The 16,821-nt window shown below is 40.3% G+C and overlaps 1 protein-coding gene across 2 annotated transcripts in view; it reads left to right on the top strand.

The window, feature by feature from the left end:
* The first annotated feature begins 1,273 nt into the window (after positions 1-1,273).
* RANBP3L (RAN binding protein 3 like) overlaps positions 1,274-16,821 on the top strand; it is a 31,644-nt gene continuing 16,096 nt past the window's right edge. For both annotated transcript variants that reach the window (XM_041466122.1, XM_041466120.1), the window contains exons 1-8: positions 1,274-1,601; positions 10,091-10,149; positions 10,414-10,450; positions 11,027-11,104; positions 12,108-12,182; positions 14,899-14,973; positions 15,623-15,747; positions 16,296-16,399. In XM_041466122.1, coding sequence (XP_041322056.1) covers positions 1,355-1,601; positions 10,091-10,149; positions 10,414-10,450; positions 11,027-11,104; positions 12,108-12,182; positions 14,899-14,973; positions 15,623-15,747; positions 16,296-16,399 — 800 coding nt within the window. In that variant the 5' untranslated portion in view covers positions 1,274-1,354. The remainder of the gene's footprint in view (positions 1,602-10,090; positions 10,150-10,413; positions 10,451-11,026; positions 11,105-12,107; positions 12,183-14,898; positions 14,974-15,622; positions 15,748-16,295; positions 16,400-16,821) is intronic.

The following is a 16,821-nucleotide window of genomic DNA, read 5'->3' as shown; positions in this document are numbered from 1 at the left end:
AAATACCAAGTTCTAACAGTTAAGGCTCAGGTTTCTGCACCCCAAGTGCAGTTTTGGGACTGCACTATGTTCAGTTTTGGGACTGCACTATGTTTCTGCACTATGTTCAGTTTTGGGACTCACTACAGGACAATGAGGTGCTGGAGCATGTCCAGAGAAGGAGGTTGTAGCCAGGTGGAGCTCAGTCTCTTCTTCCAGACAGCAAGGAACAGGACAAGAGGAAATGGCCTCAAGTTGCTCCAGGAGGGATTTAGATTGTGTATTAGGAAAATTTCCTTCACCAAAAGGGTTGTCAGGTACTGGAACAGGCTGCCAAAGGAAGTGGTAAAGTCATCCCTGAAGGCATTTAAAAAATGTGTAGATGTGGTACTTGGAGACATGGTTTAATGAGGTACTTGGCAATGGTGGGTTAAGGTTGGACTTTGATCTTAAGAGGTCTTTTCCAGTCTAGAAGTTTCTCTGATTCTGCTGCAGCAGGGTTAAATGGCACACTTTAGAAATTATGCCAACACACACTGAGTCTCTAATGAGGGAAAACCACGGAGCATCTGCATGCTCTTGGACTTGCTCTTTTTTCTGTGGAACATCTGATATCGGCTGTGTAAAGACACCAGATTAGACTAGACGTGTGATTCTGGTCCTGCCTATTTGTCTTGAACTCTTATGATTACAGGCAGTTTGACACCAGGCCTGCAATACATAATGGCCTGAAATCGCTGCCACTTGAAGAATTTGGGGCTGTTGCCATTTAAGAGAGCAGCAGGACGCACGGGCGAGGCTTCAGAACTTTCGGCACAGCGCGTCTGGAAGGAGGGACCGCAACACCTATTCGTGCTGACGCTGCACTTGGGTCACATCAGCCTGGGAACAATCGCGGTGTTCGCCCACCCTGCTTGATATTTCATCTTCTTTCTGAAAACAAAAAAAAAAACCAAAAAAAAAAAAAAAACAAACCCCAAAACCCCACAGCAGGCACAGTACTCACGAGAGCTCACCCGCGACCGAGCCCCCGCTCCGGGCGCCGCAGCCCCGGGCAGCGCTCCTGGCGCAGCTTCCCCGCCCGCCCTCTCTCCCTCCTCACGTTCCCGTGCCCGGCTTTCCGAGTCCCCTCCCATGGCCCGCCCCGCGGGCGAGGAGCCGGCCCCGGGCCCCGTCCCCGAGCTGTCCCCGCCGGCGGCCGGCGCCGCTCCATCCTTGTGTGGCTCCGGGAAGCGCCGCCCGCCCGGACCGCGCCCCCCGAGCCCCCGCTGGCCCGTTCGGGTGGCAGGTTTGCAGAGCCAGCTCCGGCGTATATAATATATGTGATTACGTATCTAGAGAGAGATGTATATAAAAGGGTGCTCATGCTGACCTCATGATGAGAAACGAGCCAATTCCTGCTTGCAAAGGGAATGTTTTATGTGCAGGAACGCGATGCTCCTGTGCTGGCTGTGACAGACCCCGGCGGGGTGCGAAGGTGCCCGACCTCCCCAAAAGAAGAGACTGGCCCGGTGGTCCCCGGGCTCTGCAGCAAGCTGCTCGCCTGCAAGAACAGACCATGCCCAGGCCCTGCCGAGGCTCCCGCGGCAGCGCGTTAGATCCCAAGGAGGAATGCTTTACAGGTAGGTTTTGTTAGCTATTGTCTTTTGCATGTCTCTTGTGTTCCCCCGGTTTTTTGTGTTTTTTTGTTTTGGTTTTTTTTTTTTTTTTTTTTTTTTTTTTTTTTTTTTTTTTTTGGTTTGATTTTTTTGTTTTGGTTTGGTTTGGTTTTTTTGGTTTTTGGTTTTTGGTTTTTTGGTTTTTTTTTTTTTTTTTTTTTTTGGGGGGGGGGGGAATGTGATAAACACAAAGAATGTGCCGGTTTGTAACAGTGCTGTTGCTGTGTGTAATGCAAAACAAGAGCTTGGCTGGCTGTGCTTTTTTATTGCATTGTTTTTACTGGTAATCTCTTGGAAATCTCCAATTCATATTTTACTCGAGGAAAGGACGCTACCAGATGTGTGTATGTGGACTCTCTCGGTTTCTGGCAGTGTTAACTCCCCCGACATTGGAGCTTTCTGCAGCTTTCCTAAATGCTGGCCCTGACAATGGGTGGGAGTAGCATTTGCATTCCTGGCCGTACCTGGAAGGAACACTCGTTTTCCTGGACATTCATGCCCTGACGTGCCCTGCACCTTGAGAGCAAAACTGTCCTGCTCTAGCTCCTCAGACTGATGCCTGTCTGCAGAGGTGGACAGCAAAATCCCTTATTTAGGTAGTGAGGAGGGCCGTGAATTAAGAGTGATTTATCAGTATCATTTATCAGTATCACATTAAAAACTGATGAGGATGCATAAGAAAAAAAAAGTGCTAATATTAAGGACTTTTTGCAGGTAATGCCACCAACCATTTTTTACTACAGGGGTTGATGAATGAACCTAAATTACCAAGAGGACTTTCGAGGGCTAAGCCTGATGTTATGACTGATACATTTTATAGAGGTTGGGCTAATTTATCAGCTGACCAGCCTTTCAGTTTGTGCTTAATACTGAGCACACAGTCCAATCTACTCACTGAAGTTTATGGATATGTGAGTGTTGTTGGATCATGACCTTATTTGTTGGATCTTGACAGTTCACTTTCTGCACAAACCCCCTGAGGCTTACTTCTGTGTTGTCTCGTAAGTATTTATGAAATTTAAATTTGGTACAACACCCTGAAAAGGGTAACACTTTTTATGCCTACAAATTTTATTGCCCTTGCATTGGGTATTTTACTGGCTTTTACAATAGATTAAAAATCCTGAGCAGTGGGATGTTTCAGTGTTTCTAAAAAAACACTTTTTGTTTACAGTTTTTGGCACAGTCCTGCTGGTCTACTGACACAGTTACTTCTGGTCTTGTAGCACTGCTAAAATTGCACTCCAGTGATGAGACTCTCAAAAATACTTTCTTCACTCTAATGTTTGAAATAAAGCCAACTGGGTTACATTTCTCTCAGAAATTATGTTACATGTTGCTGAGATAGGGTAATTTTTATTGCTATTTTGATGCCTGTTTATGTTATACCCATATAAAGATGAGAAGTGTGCTCTACAGACGTGAGTGGGTGTGACATATACTGCATCTATAAACACTTCCACAGGCTGTCAGCTGAGTTTCTATGGCTGAAGAGAAGTATTTTCAATTTTAAATCTCATCTCTCACATGGCATGCAATAAACCAAAGTGGGAGCTAGGAGCATTAGGTGGATTTTTTTGGATAGAAGAACCCTTTCCCTATCTGTGCTTAGAATCTGTAGCATTGAGAAGAATGACTTAAGAGAGGATGAACATGTCTTAAAATGTTAAGAGTCTGATTGTGCAGGACTGTGCCCTCATGAAGAACCCTTGCTCTCATAACTGGTGCCACTGATGACAGGGAAATTATTTATGTGGGTTACGAACTATTTGTATAACAAAGAGCGTGCAATATTGGAGTCCCAAAAATGCAGTAAAGCTGTCCTAGGAAAAATTCCTTCAGAAGTTTCATTTTGCAAATTGTCAATTAGGTGAGCTTTATTCTTTCTGAGTGCAATGAAACAGAAACTCTCATCTTTGATGATGTACTCTCTGCTGATCCAAACAGGGAGGTGTGAAGTTATTTTTTGGCTCCCCAAACTGTATTTACAGATGCTGTGTGAACCCAAGATAAGCAATGTGCATTTCATATTTAGTGCAGGGTGTTTGAACAGAGCACAGTGCTGTGTCCAGCAGTCTCTTCATGGGCCACTGAAGTACAGTTGCTCCTGCAGCAAGTGCAGCCAGTGGCCAAATATCAGTGATGTATGGCTTATGTAGTGAGGCCACTGAGGGACCCAGGGTGTTGGCTCGAGCATTGTGGCACTTTCTCTTGGCTGGGAACTGACTCTGTTTAATGTGAACTTCCATGAGTATTTTTAACCATAAACTGTGGTTCTGTTGCAGGTTTGGCAAATCCTGTTCTTGATTTCTCCTTGACAGAAGCCAAAAGGTTTTTTGTTAACTTCCACTAATTTTAGATGAAAATGGTCCATCACTGGAAATACTGACAGATGTCTTTTGTATCAAAAGCCAGAAACAATATTTAGACATGAGCCCAAGCTTAGAGAGCAAAATATTTAATTTATCTTCTTTCTTGTTCTCACTATATGTATTTTCCTTCTGCCTGTTGCAATTTTGCTGTCTAAAGTATTGATAGTTTTCTATGTTTTTGCAGCATTTTGAATAAAAATTGGTCATATTATTACATAGTTGCTCCTTGAAGACACTAATGTACAGACCATCATCTGGCATAGTGAAAATAATTTCTTTTATTAATTTCTTCTATTAATTTTATTTATCAATGTAAATTTCTCAATCCGCATCTCCCACTTAAATGCTAGTCCATTGTTGCTTCTTTTCTTTCATGTATATTGCCAGAAAATTTTGTCTCAGAGTTTTTTCAAGTAATAGCTGTATACAGCACATATTCATTAGTGACAGAGTCAAAGTTTTTCAGTGTGGTTTTTTTTCCTTATTATTTTAGTGATATAAAACTACTTCTGGGGATGTAGCAATTGAAGTGACATTAAATCTACTTTTCTTCTCAGCATCTTCCCAAATTACATGTTCTCAATGAGGTAGTATAGATGTAAAACAATCAAAATGACAGTCTTATGTGCAAGAATTTGTTATTATTGATTAACTTCGTTCAGTTAGAGATCTGTGGGAACCAGCAATCTAAGCTGTAACATTAAAATACAGCAGTGTCTCTGATTCTGTTTTTGCAAATTATAGCAATAATGTGCGAAGCTTCCAAAATTTGCTATGGCCGACCAGAGCACAGAAACTTGGTAATTCAATGTCATAGCCTTATCATTTGATAGGGTAAAATTATAAGGTAAATATAAGTATTTATGTAGCCATTGTGTGTTGTGCTTACTAGGATGTAAAAGAAAAGATGGATGCAGTTAAAGGTTTTGTAAGTCAATGAAATTATTTTGACATTATGCAATTTTCAAGTATCATGTTCTATTTGAGAATTTTTTTTTCTGATTAAGAAGGCGGTTTCTGTTTGTTTTGGGTTTGTGCCATTTTTTTCCTTTTTGTTTGTTTTATTTATTTAATGTTGTGGTATTTTGACACTGGCTCGATGCTAGGTGTCTACCAAAACCACTCTTTCACTTCCCTCCTCAGCTGGACTGGGGAGAGAAAATTATGGAAGGCTCATGGGTTGAGATAAGGACAGGGAGAGAACACTCAGAAATTACCATCACAGGCAAAAGAGGGGAAATCAATTTAGTTTAATACCAGTCTAATTAGAATTAGAATTAGAATTAGAATTAGAATTAGAATTAGAATTAGAATATGGTAGTGAGAACTAAACCCAATTCTTAAAAAAAAAAAAAGTCTCCCCACCCTTCACAGCCTTAACTTCACTCCCTCCTTGCTCTACCTTCTCTCCCCAGGCAGAGCAGGTGCATGGGGAATGGGGGTTATGGTCACTTCTGTCACATGTTGTCTCTGCCACTTCTTCCTTGTCACAGGAAGGACTCCTCATGCTCTTCCCCTGCTGCAGGGTCATTCCCACAGGAGACAGTCCTCCGTGAACTTCTATGACTTGAGTCCCTTCCACCGGCTGTTGTTTTCCATGAATTCATCCAGTGTGTGTCCCCAAGGGGGTCACAGATTCTGCCAGGAGCCTGCTCCAGTGTGGGCTGCTCCGCTCTCTCCACAGGTCACAGATCCTGCCAGGAGCCTGCTCCAGTGTGGGCTGCTCCGCTCTCTCCACAGGTCACAGGTCCTGCCAGGGGCTGCTCCAGTGAGGGCTGCTCTGCTCTCCACAGGCCACAGGTCCTGCCAGGAGCCTGCTCCAGCACAGGTTTCCCACAGGCTCACAGCCTCCTTCAGGCACATCCACCTGCTCGGTGTGGGCTCCTCCAGGGCTGCAGGAGATCTCTGCTCCCCCCTGGGCCTCCAGGGGCTGCAGGGGCACAGCTGCCTCACCATTCACATTCCCTCTCTCCTCCTTCATTGACCTTGGTGTGTGCGGAGCTGTTCCTGTCTCACATTCTCTCTCCTCTCACAGCTGCAATTGTCCTTGTGCAGTACTTTTTTGCCCTTCTTAAATTCATTATCCCAGAGGTGCTGCCACTGCTGGACTCAGCCTTGCCAAGCAACTGGTCCATCTTTACTTTAAAAATGTGTAAGTTTTTGCTATGCATATGAATTAAAGCATTTTCAGTTTTCTGGCTAGTTTGTTAATGATGAGGATGCAACAGATTTAATTTTTTAAAATTGAAAACATAAAAATTAACTGTTTCAACATCAGAAATAAAAAACTTCTATTGAGATCACAAGTCCTATCTTGCCTTCTGAAAGATTTGAGAGCATTTTTTTGCATCTCTTTGAGAGGAATAGAGAAACAGTACTGTCACCACTTGTTGCATTATTTCAGGCGTAGGACTGCCTGAAAATTAGAAACAGATAGGTGCTTATATTCTCTCCATTGTGTCCTTAGCCCTCAAAGGTTATGGATCATTTATCTGTGTTTAGGGTAGGATGGAACAATTTTCTAAAATTTTCAAAACCATTAGGGTCCCACTTATTTTTTAATGTATGTACTTTGTGAAGTGTCAATAGCTTTAGAAAAGGCAATAGCAATGAATGTCACAGCAAAGAGAGAGGGTCTCTTACATCTCATGGACAATGCTGGCTTTTAGGATACAAGCAAATCTGGTAAAAGCAATTTTACATTATTTCTTATATGTTATTCTGGCTAGTGCTCCTAAAGCATCAGCCAGCATTTACTTTTTCCCACAATGCTCTTCCAAATGGAATGCAGTCTCCATCCTGTAAGCTGGGCACCTTCCATGTCAAGCAGCTCAGGTATGAGCACATTTGATAGTGCTTCTGTGCAGGACAGGAGGCTGGAGCCAGGACACCATCCAGGTGAGATCTCACGCAAAGAAATGTTTCTAATACATCTTCCAGGCAAGGGTCTGTTTTGCTCTTTGAATATAGCAAACAGATTTCTGATTCAACAGCTTCAGGGGAACAGTAGCAAGGGAGAGAGAGCCCAATCTGTGGTGATCATTCATGTGCAGACAGACAGGTTCTGTGTCTGGACTCTTGGCTGAGGCTGGTGGATTATTCCAGTCCTTGCAGCCAGAGGCAGCTCATTTGGCATTAATTTCTGGTAACTTTTCCAACAGCCTCTTTTATCCACAAGTGCCAGGCTGCTGAGGACTGGAGTGGCCCGGTCTGAGCCAGGCACTATCCAGCCGTGTCTGTCTGTGTCCTGGTGGTGATGGTGAGGGGGAATGGCTCCAGCCCACCCCTTCCTGTTCCTCTGTCTGCATTTGCCTGTGCCTGGCCTTGGCTGCTGTGCCTGTTCCTGGGACTGAGTCTGGCACGGCGTGGCTGGGTGCATTTCTCTTTCAGCCACCCTTCCAGAGGCAGACTTAGTGCAGGGAATGAAGGGGAGAAATGCAGAGGGACTGACCAGTGTTAAAATTACCACATCACACGACTGTGGTAACTCCTTGATGGCCTTGTGTTACATCCACAAGAAGTTCCGGGTGTCTTTTTCTGTGGAGATCAACTGCAGATATGTTGTGCCTAAATGTCTGAGAAGCTGAAAATGTAAATGGAAATTTATGCTTAGGATACATATATATTTAACACAAATATATTTTTAAAACCCTGTTATGAACAGCCTGATTGAGGAGTGAAGATCTTACTGATGAGCTTTGTGGAGAATGCTTCAGAAATTACAAAAAAGTTTTCTTGATTGGAGTAGAAGCATTATAAAACTCTAAAAACTATAAATAACTGTGGCAGCCTTAGCAACCTCTGACTTAATCTGCAGGCAGCTCTTTGGCTCAAGAGCAGTAGGTGGGATATATTCTTTATATTTACTGCAGTATTAAAATATGGATATTATCTTTTAAGGGTACCATTATGCTGTAGCTTCACATCTTTCTGTTGGTAATTTAGCAGTTACGTGGGGTTTTTTTCCTTCAGGAACTTTTGGGTTTTAAAATATTATTGGAATCTTCTCACTGTTTCAAATGTAGTGGGCTTTCTTAATTCCTTCAAATCCCCTACAGCCTTTTAGACCTAGGAAAAGTTAACTCTGTGAGAAAAAGTCAATTCCTTCTTCACAGCAGTTCACTCTTTGCTAATTCCATTCTTTGGAGTAGAAAATGTACCTTTAAAAATAGTGCAAACTTCTGAGCTTGAGGATTACTGAGAAGAATGTGAAGGCTTCTAGAGTTACTCTTTATTTTTTGTATTTTTCCTTCATTCAATAAGAATGTCAGATTTGTTTGTTTGTTTGTTTTTAAGGGGACAGAAAAAAGCCTATTCTCTTAAAAAATCATATTTAAGTGAAATACTATTGTTCATGTGTGCCACTCCCCTCTAGTGAATAGAAGTGGAATTGCTTCATGTTGTGTCATGCCATTGACCCCCTAGCTGCAACCAGATTATGGAATTTTTCTTTAACTTTCAATGACAGAGAGTTATCTTTCTTTCAGTGTAACAATGTGAACTTTTTTCTGCTTTTTCTATTAAGGAAGAAATAGGCTTTCAGTGCAAAGCATGCTAAAGTTATTAAATCTGTCCTTTGCACACACACGATGCCCAAGTAAAAATAAAATTAACAACAGCAAAACTGTAGTAGTTATTCTTCTGTCTGCATATGCCTTGGTTTGAGTGAAAGTTTCATGCTCCATGCCCCTTTGCATACATGAAGCATTTATTTTACAACAATGTTTACATTTTCCTTGATAGTTGAATACATTTTTGATGTAGTAATCTTAACTCCTCCATGATAGGTTGATGTTTGCCTTATTAAACCTTTGAATAATTGATACCAAAGCTTGAGTTGTTTGGTCACAGATAGGTGTGCAGTTCTAGATAAAAATATCTATCCACATATTTTCACTTGGATGTTTTTGTTGAAGAGGTAACAGAGGAAAAGAGTTTTACAAAAATGTTGTGTATGTGATAAATATTCTGTCAAATGTCAGCAAACAAGGCACCAAGTGTGAGATTTCTCTGGCCAGAGGCCAGTCAAATAGCTCAGCAGTCACCCTAGTCTGAACTCTGTGCTTATCAGCCTTGGAGAGAAATACATGCATTTAGCTTTCCATTTGTCATCTAAAGTACACAGCTAAAATATGCTCATAGCCAGAAGCTGATTGTTTCTATTTACTGCATATGACAGATGTATCAAGCTAGAATGAGATTAATCCTGTATGGGGTGGTCTTTAAAAAAAGATCTGTTTGTGTCTGCTTTTTTTCCCATTAATTGTGCCCTTAATTCATACAATAAATGTGTCATTAATCAATGGTGCTGGTGAAAATAGCTTTTTCTTTTACACTGACAACCAAATTTAGTCCATTAGAGTTCTACTGGCTGTGAAGGTCACAAGCCTAACAAAGTAAACAACCTGAAGAAGTTGTATGAGATGTAGAACTAGTGAACCCTAAATCAACATAAACTCTGATGTGAGGCAAATGTATGCAGAAAAATATTTCATAGAAAAAAAGAGCATAGATCCAAGATATTTTTGGTTATGCCTAAGAGATGCAGAGGTGTGCTGAGACTAAAATTTTCTCTATAGAGCTCCATATGTTTATTTACCATACACACATATTAAAACTGACCCTAGACATCCGCCTACCTGAAGCTTAAAGAGCAGAATGTATGAATGTAGCTGAAAGGCCAAATGTAACACATTCTCTTGTTTTCCTTCCTTTAGGGGTGTTTTACATTTTACATCCTTGCTTTTTTCTTCTACGCAAAGATGCAGTTCATCCTTGTTCTTAAAGGATGGCAGACGTTTCTTGTAAAGGTTAAAGCACTTTTTTTTTAAAAAAAAAAAAAAAAGAGAAATATTAAAAATATGAGGCCAAATTCCATGGCATCTAGTTAGGCAAAACTCACACTCAGATTTTTTTTTTTTTTTCCTAATGTGCTGTACTGTACATCACTGCATCTTTTTAGTTTCTTCCTTTGTAACCAAAGGATAAACTCCTGTTGGCTATTGCACAGCATTTTCAAAGCTCTGATTTATAAATACTGTTATGGAATTGTTACTCAAAACTATCTCTTCTCTTTTCCAGATAAATCAGTGCTTGCCCAGCCAACATTTATTTTTGAAAAGAAGGACCGTTCTTTGAAGGTAAAAAGCCTGTTTCCCCCCCTTTTTCATATTGATAACAATTGGTGAGAAATAGGGATTCTGTAGACAATTATCCTAGCAGTAGTATAAGATTTTAGCCCTGGTTAACACTTGTAATAAATGGTCTGAAAATAGAACAAGGAAGAATAGAAAACAGAAACAAGACTTAATGCATATATGCTGGACTGTTACTCTTTGTGTCTCTGTCTAGAAAATGACAGTTCTATTTTCCTTGACCTTTTCGTCCTTATTTTTTTTTTCCAGCGGCCTGCAGAAGACCCAGTTTGCAAAGCTGAAAATGGTAATCACCACCTCGCTGAAATAGCATAATATAACTGAGTTATTCATAGGTCTGCCTATTTCCTGTCATAACAGTGTTTGGACTCCTTCTATGAGCAGGGGCAAATCCCAGTTGTCAGACTAAGATTTTGTGGGTTGTAGAGCCACCTACTCTGTCCTAATATATATGTCCCTGTCTTCCCTCAAGAGTTCTTCTGTCTTACCTCTCATATTTACCAGAAAGACAAGCTCCAGAAACCCTGAAAATTGACCAAGTGTATTCATCAGCTGTATGAACTCCTAACTGCCTTTTTCTATTTTCTTGGGTAATGTTATAATGTAGCTCCTCACTCTTAATGTTTTCTGAGCCCATGAGCTATGAACTAAGTACTTGCTTTGGGTTCCTTGAACTTAGGAGAAATAAAGACTCCCCAGGGCTTTGTCACAGGTGTTGACTTAGATTCCAAAGCCCTCTTGCTCTTAGGTACTGCCTTAAAGCTAAATCCTTCCTAGAATTTATTTTGTTCAGATGTTAATTCAGAATCCTAACATGGTGCTGATGCCTCCTGCCAATTGCACTGTACTTTCTTTTCTCTAGATTTCATTAGCTGTTCCAGCAAACGTGCAAGATCATCATCTTTGACTTTCCAGAAGTCTGACTCTCAGTCTGATACTGGTATGACATTTACCTCCAGTCATGTTTTGATTGGGGTTCTGTATTCTCATCTGGCAATGAAAATAATGAATTCCTCCATCTATGAAATGTTTCTGCATTGTAGGCATGCTGCAAGTAATGAAAACTTAAACATTTATACTTGCTGGTAGTTTCCAATGAACATGTTTTTAATTAAAAATACATTATTTTTTCCATACTTACATAATATTACATAAAGTAGTGAAAAATCTATAAATTTTGTATAATTTTCTTTAATTGCTCACACAGTCAAGGGACAATGAGGTCAGGAAAGGAATTATATCCCTGCCTTCTGGAAGAGATCAGAGTTCCCTGGGCAATCCTTTAAAATATAAAGCAGTTTCCAGAAGGGCCCCTCCTGCTGTCCATGAGCTGACTGGAAAGGCTGACTAAGGACTGTGTATTTTTTCCATGGAAATGAACATGAATCACTAAGGCTACTGTGCAGAAGGACTGATCTGTTTTTTACAACCTTTATTTAACATATGGATGGTACCAAAAAAGTACTTCTGAATTCAGGCATTAATACATGTACGGTGTATTTTTGTTTTAAATCACATCTGAATGTACCTAAGAGGACTTAAGCTATGTTTGGTTTACACTGAAAGTTAAACTGGGATAGATATGTGAGAAATTTTAGGGCATGCCTATACCAAAAAATAAAGCAGAGTGCAGAAGGAAGCTGGAGTGTTTTCCTTCTTGATTGCCCACACTGTTTAAGGGATAGGTCACTGTCTGGCAGTGTTTTCAACCTTTCCACCTGGCAGAGCAGGTTAGCTGTGTGCCTGAGCCAGGCTGGGCTGCTTGGCCTCAGAGACATCCTGGGGTCAGCAGCATAACCTAACAGTCTGCTTCAGAAAGATGGTGGGTAGCAGACAATAATTTATTCTATTGTCAATGAAAGCATGACATCAGCCTGGCTAACCCGAAAACTCATCTTTTTTATTCTCCAAACAAGTGATGATTTAATCTCTTATCCTTTTAGATACAGCTCTCACACAGCAAAGAGGGAGATCATCTTCATTTAACATCCTTCCTACTTTCCCTCCCTCCCAGACAGGTAAATAAAAATAATATTTACGTAGAAAAGCAACTATTAGCCAAAATAAAGATGTATGCAGAAATGCTTTTCCTGCAAGACAAAGCTGAAGTGTGTTGGACTAGTCTGGTATTTGGATGGGAGAAAGGGTTGTTTGATAAGGGGGACTGGCATTTCAATAGAAGATAAGGGAAAAAAGTTGGGGAATCCTCTGGGGCAGGGGTGGAATCTTTGAATAATTTAAAAGCATGCATTTACAGAGTGTGATACAAAATATACTTAAAAAACCAAAATGAAATTATGGTAATTATATGAATAGTTTGCTTGCAATATAATGGTGATGGTTCCTACAGGAATATAAATTTCTGTCCTAGGAGCCTGACTTCCACCTAACCAGGGATCCAGGGAATATCCTCCCTCTCTTAGCACTAACAGGAAAGATGGAGTGTTCTCAAATCCTAGCCTACATCTGTTACCAGAGACAGGTTCTTGACAGACACTGCCGTAGAGGATTTCTAAACAATGTTAAGAGTGCCCAGCATTTTAATAGCAGCAAAACACACTCTTGCAATGAAAAGTGGTGATTTTATGTAGTGTATCAGTTGTGCCATTCTACAGGACATGGTATGTGTGTGGCATCGCACCTTAAGGGGAAGGCAGCACCCAAGATTTACAAATCTTGGGTGGTCACAGTCGAAAGGAATGACAGAAGTCAGAGGTTCTGCAAAAGCTTAAAAAGTTTTACTGGTAAATTACACACTTGGCATGAAAACTGATCTCTTATTATAACCACATGGTGGGTTTTGGATGAAGGGTTAAGGTGAAAGGGAAGAGAGAGAATTAAAGAGGATTAAAGAAGAGAAAAGATGAAGCAAGAAAGAGAAAAATAGAGATCACTAGTCCTGGCTCCAGCATCAGCATTGGTCTGGCTGTTGTCCAGGATCCTGAGGCACACACCTGGGCTTCACGAGTGCTTTTATATAGAAGGGTTTCCCCACCCTGGAGATGAGTTTCTCTCTTTTTAGGTAAATCAGTTCTCAAATCAGTTCTCAGTTCGTTCTTTCTGGAAATGGGTGAGAGGCCTTGGGAGTCTTGGGTGGTTTTGATGCCCCTACAGTCCATGCCCACATCTTGGCCTCATTCCTGCTGTGTTGTGCTGTGTTGTGCTTATTATGGTTGTCCTGGAAGAGTGCTGCCCTACCTCTCTAGGTACTTTGAGAATGATGATATCAGTAATGCCTGGATTAGGCAGTATAAGGGCACACCTCACCGAAAGCTTATAACGGCCCTACAACTGAGAGCCAATGTCTACCTGACAAGAGAGTTCCTGGCTAGGGGTAGGCATGAGGATTTTGTTTGATCATGTCAACATTGTGGTGCTGGATTTGAACCTGTAGCTCACAATTTTGGGAACTGTCCAATCACTCAAGATGCCAGGCCAGGATCAAAAGACATAATGCCATCTGTGAGATCCTTAGCTGTGAAGCTAAGAAGGAGGATTGGACGGTTTTTCAAGAGCCACACCTGAGAGGTGAGGTTGACGAACTGTTTAAACCGGATTTAATTTTTGTGAAGGCATCAGTGGTTGACGTAACGGTCAGATATGAGCACAGTAGTTCCTCATTGATGGAAGGTGCTGCCGAGAAGGCCAAGAAATATCAGCGCCTTCATCTGCAAATACAACATCTAACTAATGCAGTGGACATTGAATATATAGGCTTCCCCATGGGGGCTCGTGGAAAGTGGTATTGCAAGAACTCTGAGCTGCTTTCGGCCCTCGGTCTCTCTAAAACAAGGCTAGAGAAGACTGCCCGGGCCCTGGCATCCAAAGTCCTTGTCACCTCCATAGATATAGTACATATATTTACTAGCAAAGCTAGATCGATTGTACCTGTGTAGTATTATTGTAGAAATAAACTAGGCCACTTCCCTTGGCCAGTTTAGCTGGACAGTGGAATCGGTTTTGGGTGGGAGGGGTTCATCCATCATAACTGTGTCCTTCTATCCCATATTTTGGGCTTTAAATTCTAATCTGGACTTCCAGGTGGACAGGCCACCTTACTTAACCTGGAAAAGAGATGTATATTATTTATATATGTTTATTAAATACCCTCTGCAACCACATCCTGCACTTTCTCACAGTGACTTACTACCAGAAGTCCTTGGTTGACTCCACAGCTATTGGGTATCAGTGGCATACAAATTATCCCCCTTACCCCCTAGGCTTCTACAGCATGGTTGCCATCACCTTCTCACTGGTGTTTGATATTTTTATTAAAACAGTGAAAGCATCAATAGTGCACTGTCATCATTCTAGTAAGTTATAAAGGCCTTTTTAGAAGAACAGGGCAGAGTACATTTATTTATTTGTTTATTCCTATGTATTTGGGCCTCACTTAATCAGCTTAAAAATGTCTAAAACTTGACCAGGTAACAGTCAATGTTTCTACAAAACAGGAACACCTAGTATTAAAAGATTAAGAAATATTTTGCATTAAAAACATTCATTGGTATCCAAAAGACAGTGACATAGCTAGAAAACCTGGTGCTTTTTTGTGCCAAAGTCTGCCCACCTGTAAAAACTGAGACAGTAACAGTTATCTTGGAGACCTTTTTCAGATGCATATGTTGGAATATTGCTCAGGTACTACCAAAAGAGGAAGGGGATACAGAAATACTAATTAATGGTTAAAATTTGGGTTTACTCGTTATTTAATTTTAAATTTATTTTTTGTAGTAAAGAAGAATAACATATTCATGACCTCAGCTCTTCTCCAAAGAAATCCTGACATCATCAAAAGTACAAGAGAAGGTAACTGTCATTGTAATATTTATTCACTGTAGCTCCACAAAAACATCGTTTAGAGATACAGAAGACAGAAAAAGAACAGCTCTTTTCCATACTGAATGACGGGCTAGGTATTTTTATGCAGTTCATAACTTATTTGTTTGACAGTGTAAATGTCCTATGAACTCTGGTCTGACCATCTGCTCTGACTACTTATTTCCTGAGTGGACTGAATGTAACTTTCCATAGTGAAAATTCACATTTCTAACTGAATACCTCTGCTGCTGGAGAAGGCAATGAAGAAACCTTTTGGCATCTGAGGATGCAGAATTAAATCTGAAATGCCAGAAGACATTTCTAAAACAAAGCAATAAATATAAGTATAAAGATATACTTAAATCTATAAATACAAATGTATTTTGTAAGTAAAAACAGAATGTTTATGTATACTGCAGATTACTTTTTTATCCTGAGAGGATAACACATTGGTTTCACTTCAGAGTTGTGTATTTTAGAAACCATTACAATTTTTCAGAATATGAAGCAAGTAAACAATAGTAAATATTATTTTTAAATGTTTTGAAAGTCTCAGTTAAGAGGCAAGACATATAGGTATGAATTAGATGTGAAGAAAAAGTATATGTTTAAATATTTTGTCTTTGTATTTTGCAAGGATCCTTGTCACCAAGTCAATTGTGGAATGTTATTAGACCTGCCACTTTACAGCCCCCACAAGCCCTGACCTGTCCTGAAATTCCTGTAGTATCTCTAATGACTAAGAAAGAAGCATGTGTTCAGGTAAAAAGAAAAATAATTTTACTGGAGCTCAAACTAAGGAAAAAAACCAACCAAACAAAAACACCCAAAACAATCAAAAACAAACACCAAATAAACCAGTGCTGTTTTAAAGCAATTAATTAATTAATTATGCAGCTAATTAATCATGCATTAAAAATGGCATGATTTTCAAGAAAGTTCCCATGTAAGTTTCAGTGGAATTGCTGTATTACTGACATGATGTGAAATGTTAAACTCATGCTGACTGTGTTTGAAAAATTATCTCTTCTCTGCAGGCTGTCTTACCTTTCTGATATCAGGGTTCTGTGGAAAAATCAGCTTTGGGTGTTTTGGATTTTGTTTATTTAGAAAGTGAGATTTTAGCATTTTAATAGAGGGCACTGGTTTAACACACAGCTGGAGGAAGCTCTGCCAACTGCAACATCTATTATCCATATCTGTATCTGTCTGTGTAACTTTATACCTTAGTGACTCTGGATTCTAACAGATATGTTAATAGCAGAAAATATAATAGCTCTAATTAATCCATTTGATTTTATTATTCCTAGCTATCTGAAGACAGCTCTTATTCATCCACTGAGAATTCAGTAAATTCCAAAACAGCAGTGGGGTCATCTAGTACCATGAGTCTTTCCAGCTCTCAAAAAACACAGTAAGATTTTGTTTATTTTATTTCTGCATCATCTTGTCACTTGGCTAATGGCATGCCCTTTCATCATCTATGTCTAACATGGTACTAAGCCCATCCTGTCTGCACTCACACAGGGCTCAGTGCTGTTTGTGTGCCAAGATTTGTGTCTGCTGACATGAACTTCATATGCCATAAAAAATGGACTCCCAACTACAATTAATCTCTGTGGGACAGGTGGTTTCGCTCTAGAAACCAAGCTGGAAACTATTCTGGTTTGCCATCTCTCTTCTGACTGCATGTCTGCTGCATCTCATAAAAAAGGTGCATAGAAACTCAGGAAATTTCATTCTTTTGTGGAAAGACAATGTATTTCAGCATATTGGACACAAGAAGCATAAAGAAAAAAATACAGGACTGATTTGGAAGACCAGGTGAATGCTGCA

Source organism: Pyrgilauda ruficollis, unplaced genomic scaffold, assembly GCF_017590135.1.
Source record: "Pyrgilauda ruficollis isolate IOZ18807 unplaced genomic scaffold, ASM1759013v1 scaffold199, whole genome shotgun sequence".
NCBI lineage: Eukaryota > Metazoa > Chordata > Aves > Passeriformes > Passeridae > Pyrgilauda > Pyrgilauda ruficollis.
The sequence above is the reverse complement of the archived record's forward strand: the minus strand, read 5'-3'. Positions and strand labels throughout refer to the sequence as shown.